This window comes from Rhinoderma darwinii, chromosome 4 (assembly GCF_050947455.1).
Source record: "Rhinoderma darwinii isolate aRhiDar2 chromosome 4, aRhiDar2.hap1, whole genome shotgun sequence".
NCBI lineage: Eukaryota > Metazoa > Chordata > Amphibia > Anura > Rhinodermatidae > Rhinoderma > Rhinoderma darwinii.
In genome coordinates this window covers 309029216-309035215 of record NC_134690.1, presented here as the reverse complement: position 1 = coordinate 309035215, position 6000 = coordinate 309029216, and the positions used below count along the sequence as shown (strand labels likewise).

At 47.4% G+C, this 6000-nt stretch overlaps 1 protein-coding gene across 4 annotated transcripts in view; it reads left to right on the top strand.

Annotated features, from left to right (window-relative positions):
* Window positions 1-2117: 2117 nt before the first annotated feature.
* Window positions 2118-6000, top strand: part of LOC142759926 (histone H3-like centromeric protein A) — a 240708-nt gene continuing 236825 nt past the window's right edge. The window contains exons 1-2 of one of the 4 annotated variants that reach the window (XR_012883214.1): window positions 2118-2240; window positions 4477-4578. Coding sequence is in view for 3 of the 4 variants with exons in the window: in XM_075862721.1 (XP_075718836.1) it covers window positions 4494-4578 (85 nt within the window). In the remaining variant the exon portion in view is untranslated. The remainder of the gene's footprint in view (window positions 2241-4476; window positions 4579-6000) is intronic. The other 3 variants (XM_075862721.1, XM_075862720.1, XM_075862722.1) reach the window with 3 other exon arrangements.

Here is a 6000-nt window from a genome sequence, read left to right as displayed (position 1 = left end):
AGTACATCAGGATATATGTAAACTGGGGAGTACATCAGGGTATATGTAAGCTGTGCGGAGTACATCAGGGTATATGTTAGCTGGGTGGAGTGCATCAGGATATATGTAAACTGGGCGGAGTACATCAGGGTATATGTAATATGCGCGGAGTACATCAGGATATATGTAAACTGTGGAGTACATCAGGGTATATGTAATATGTGCGGGTACATCAGGATATATGTAAACTGTGGAGTACATCAGGGTATATGTAATATGCGCGGAGTACATCAGGATATATGTAAACTGTGGAGTACATCAGTGTATATGCAAGCTGTGAGGAGTACATCAGGGTATATGTAAGCCGTGCGGAGTACATCAGGGTATATGTAAGCTGGGCGGAGTACATCAGGGTATATGTAAGCTGTGCGGAGTACATCAGGGTATATGTAAGCTGGGCGGAGTACATCAGGGTATATGTAAGCTGGGCGGAGTACATCAGGGTATATGTTAGCTGGGTGGAGTACATCAGGATATATGTAAACTGTGCGGAGTACATCAGGGTATATGTAAGCTGGGCGGAGTACATCAGGGTATATGTAAGCTGGGCGGAGTACATCAGGGTATATGTTAGCTGGGTGGAGTACATCAGGGTATATGTAAGCTGTGCGGAGTACATCAGGGTATATGTAAGCTGGGCGGAGTACATCAGGGTATATGTAAGCTGGGCGGAGTACATCAGGGTATATGTTAGCTGGGTGGAGTACATCAGAGTATATGTAAGCTGGGCGGAGTACATCAGGGTATATGTTAGCTGGTTGGAGTGCATCAGGATATATGTAAACTGGGCGGAGTACATCAGGGTATATGTAATATGCGCGGAGTACATCAGGATATATGTAAACTGTGGAGTACATCAGGGTATATGTAAGCTGTGCGGAGTACATCAGGGTATATGTAAGCTGTGCGGAGTACATCAGGGTATATGTAAGCTGGGCGGAGTACATCAGGGTATATGTAAGCTGTGCGGAGTACATCAGGGTATATGTAAGCTGGGCGGAGTACATCATTGTATATGTAAGCTGGGCGGAGTACATCAGGATATATGTAAGCTGTGCGGAGTACATCAGGGTATATGTAAGCTGTGCGGAGTACATCAGGGTATATGTAAGCTGTGCGGAGTACATCAGGGTATATGTAAGCTGTGCGTAGCATAAATACGGTCAGAGTACGGATGCGTATCCATAGCCGCCCATATTTACGGAAGCGCCCATAGACTTCTTGGGAGAGTCCCTGCTGTAATTACTGATGAAAAATACGGTCGCGTGCGTGGGGCATAAGAAACTGCAGCTGCATCCCCCTCCTCCCTGTTTACAGTTTTTCACTAGATGGAACTTGCACGATCAACGATGTATCCAGTGAGTCGGCGCTCATTTACACGAGCCGACGCACGCTGTACAGGGATAAGCGATGGTTAATACGATGGTCCGTGCTCGTACAGTTTACGTATTGTCGGCAGCACATCCCGTTTGTACGCTGTGGACAACGAGGATTTTTTGGGACGCATAAAAGATGTGATCAGCTGACCAATGAGTGCAGTTTATCGTCTGATCGTCGCTGCCCGTGATCGAAAACAAGCGCTCGTATGATTATCGGCATTGGTAAAGGGGTCTTAATGTCAATAAAAGGTTTTTTTTTTATATCACAACGTTTCTAAGCATTTTCTATAGAACTTGATAGAAACCCATCGAGCCTAAAATAGACCCATCCTGGAACCCAGGGGTATAAACAGGCTTTTCTTTACAGCCGAGGTCTTGATGACGTCATTGAGACCGCGCGGTTATATTATTATTATAGATTGTGGGAGATCAAACATCAGGATATAGTTTTGTTGGCTTTAGCGATGGTTTGAACATTTGGTGTACTTCTTCTATTACCACAAGGGGGCGATACATAACATGGAAGAACGCAGTGCGGGAGCCTTTTGCTTTTTCTTGGCTTTTATATTTTGGGGCTATTATATAATCTATACCAGTGGTTCCCAACCGGGGTGCCGAGAGCTGTTCAGGGGTGCCGCGGCTCAACCACGGCAAAAAAAAAAAAATCACAATTTTTTTTAAAAATTTTTTTATTTTTTTTTGCTACAAGCTCCGCCCCCGACGTTGTAGCAGACGTGACGCGCGGACGTCTGTTACAAGCACCGCCCACCGCTTCCCACTAGAAGCCTGACGGAGGGAGAGGAGCCATTAACACTGGGCAGGGTAAGTGCGGTTTTCTTTACTTTCTTAGCAGTTGTGTGAGAAATGGAGCCAGGGGAATGTGGGTAGTTGTAGTTCTCTCCTCTTATACCTCCTCCCTGTAATGTCCTCTGATATCCCATAATAACGTCCTGGACATGCTGGGAGTTGTAGTCCTCTCCTCTTCTACCTCCTCCCTGTAATGTCCTCTGATATCCCATAATAACAGTCTGGACATGCTGGGAGTTGTAGTCCTCTCCTCTTCTACCTCCTCCCTGTAATGTCCTCTGATATCCCATAATAACGTCCTGGACATGCTGGGAGTTGTAGTCCTCTCCTCTTCTACCTCCTCCCTGTAATGTCCTCTGATATCCCATAATAACAGCCTGGACATGCTGGGAGTTGTAGTCCTCTCCTCTTCTACCTCCTCCCTGTAATGTCCTCTGATATCCCATAATAACGTCCTGGACATGCTGGGAGTTGTAGTCCTCTCCTCTTCTACCTCCTCCCTGTAATGTCCTCTGATATCCCATAATAACGTCCTGGACATGCTGGGAGTTGTAGTCCTCTTCTACCTTCTCCCTGTAATGTCCTCTGATATCCCATAATAACGTCCTGGACATGCTGGGAGTTGTAGTCCTCTCCTCTTATACCTCCTCCCTGTAATGTCCTCTGATATCCCATACTAAGTCTGGACATGCTGGGAGTTGTAGTTCTCTTCTCTTATACCTCCTCCCTGTAATGTCCTCTGATATCCCATAATAACAGCATGGACATGCTGGGAGTTGTAGTCCTCTCCTCTTATACCTCCTCCTGTAAACTTTCTCTGATATCACATAACATCCTGGACATGCTGGTAGTTGTTGTTCTTATACCTCCTTATTTATTCCTTCCCCAGGGGTAATCACACTTTCTGTCTGTGATGGTCCCTTTACTAGAGGGGCAGATGGTTATTTTATCGGGGGGCGGGGGGACTGAGGCTGATGGTGGCTTTACTGGAGGGGGCTGATGGTCATTTTACTGGGGGGACGGAGGCTGATGGTGGCTTTACTGAGGGGTCATTATAATGTGAGTGGGGGGCTGACGGTCATTACTGTGAGTGGGGGGCTGACGGTCATTACTGGGAGTGGGGGGCTGACGTCATTACTGGGAGTGGGGGGGCTGACGGTCATTACTGGGAGTGGGGGGGCTGACGGTCATTACTGGGAGTGGGGGGGCTGACGGTCATTACTGGGAGTGGGGGGCTGACGGTCATTACTGTGAGTGGGGGGCTGAAGGTCATTACTGGGAGTGGGGGGGCTGACGTCATTACTGGGAGTGGGGGGGCTGACGTCATTACTGGGAGTGGGGGGCTGACGGTCATTACTGGGAGTGGGGGGGCTGACGGTCATTACTGGGAGTGGGGGGGCTGACGGTCATTACTGTGAGTGGGGGGGCTGACGGTCATTACTGTGAGTGGGGGGCTGACGTCATTACTGGGAGTGGGGGGGCTGACGGTCATTACTGTGAGTGGGGGGTCTGACGGTCATTACTGTGAGTGGGGGGCTGACGGTCATTACTGTGAGTGGGGGGCTGACGGTCATTACTGGGAGTGGGGGGCTGACATCATTACTGTGAGTGGGGGGCTGACGGTCATTACTGGGAGTGGGGGGCTGACGGTCATTACTGTGAGTGGGGGGCTGACGGTACATTTTCGCTGCTGCGTGTCTAGAGATCATATGGATTATTAGATGTTTTATTTCTGTATATTTGTACTGCATTGTTGCAGCTCATCGTCCTCCAGCTGCGGCCTTTCATTTCCATGACGACTGCTCCACTTTTCCTTTGCTCCAGTTTTAAATTTCCCACCTTTGTCTGGATTACGGATTCTCTGTAAGGTTATGTGCACACGACCTATTTTCAGGCGTTTTACGCCTCGAATCACGCCTGAAAAGACGGCTCCATTACGTCTGCAAACATCTGCCCATTGCTTGCGGGATCTGCTGCGGGTAGCTCTTCTGTTGCCGCATTATTAAATAGATCATTGATGTCGCTGTTCTGGTAATTGATGCCACGAGGATCTATTGTATTCATTGATGCAGCGTGCGTTAATTACTGACATCCGGCAATCTCATATCTTCACCGTCAATGTCATCACTTTCTTGTCACTTGCATTGGTGGCATCAGTCAGTATAAAACCGCTCCGTTTATCCTACGTCACCTGTGATTCTGCTGAATTGTCACCGTCTCTTATCCGCTTAACTGATTGTATGACTCTCAGCAGCGTTTTACATCATCATGAAACCACCCCAGAAAAGCTCGTCCCGCAGGAAGTCGGCACAGCCGCAGAAGAAACCTGCAGCTCCTCCTCAATCTCCGCCAAGTAAGAGAAAGTTGCACCTTGATCATCTTATCACTCTCATTATATATTTTATTTTAAAAATGAATTCCAGATAACCTCGGGTCGTGTAATACTAGTTTGTAGTCCGTTTCTCAGCTTTATATCTTAGAGGGTTCGTTTCTATGCAGGTAAAAATCTGTTACATACAGAAATTTCTGTAGCACAAGGCCGCCACTAGGGGGAGCAAACTGAGGACTGATTTGTATAGGCACAACAGGAGCTGTATGCATGTGCACAATTGTCTCCCCCTAGTGGTGGTTGCAGGAAGCACGTTACTATATGGCCCTGGGAAGGGAATCTGAGAACACAGCTCACACCCATGAAGATATATTATGAAATGAGGGATCTAAGAATTTCCAACCTGCAGTCCGACCGCTCTATTCATTCCCTATGTGATCGACGGAAATAGTCAAGTTTGACTGCTCTTTGCCCAATTATGCACTCTGCCGTGAGCGGCTCCGCGCAGGCAGGCGCGATGTTGTGACGTCAATTTCTGAGCCTTTTTTCTACTCCGCTTATGCAGCGTGTGGATGAGACGTGTTTTATCTCATCCACTTTGCTGCTACTGTATTATGCTGCCGATTTTTCCGCATTATAATACAGGTATACGCCGTATTTACGCAATGTGTGAACTGACCCTAACCTCTCCAGCCACCCCCCCCCCCCCGCCAGTCCCCGCAAAAATGTTCTTGCATCAAACCGGTCCTCGGTGCAAAATAGGTTGGGGACCACTGCCATAGAGAATGACTTGAGTGACCACCACTCTGGGACCCGCACTCTTGTTAACAACCCGCAGCGATCCGGCATTTATCACCTATCTTGTGGATAGGTGAAAAATTATTTTCGTGGTACAACCCCTTTAATCAGGTATCAATGGGACTTGATGGACCCCAAATTATCAGTCATAGAAGAGTATCTAAAATTTGAACGTCCACATTTATATCCTTTTTAGGTCCAACATTCTGTGCTGATTAATTTCTTAATGTAGTTTTACAGCAGTGTGAGCACAGTTTTCTGAAACGGAGCTCTAAATCTCCTGCGTAGACAGTTACATGGTATAATTTTGTCTCCCTGCAGCCACCACTAGAGGGAGCTCACTGCATACTGTTTTGTTACCAAGTTCAATGTACAACCATATACAATGAGCTCCCTCTAGTGGTGGCTGCAGGTAGCATGTTCTGTTTTAAATCTGTTTACCTGATGTTCCTTGGGGGACATTAAGGTAATAGGCCATGTTCACACAGGGCAGATACGCGGCGTAAAAGTACACAGCGTATTGGCCCTGGGCTCCGGAGGTAATTCTGGCTGAAAAACTGCAGTTTTTCGGCTGGAATGTCCATAGAAGGTAGAAAAAAACCAAAAAAACCCATACTTACCCGTAGCCATGGTGACGTGTCCCTCTGA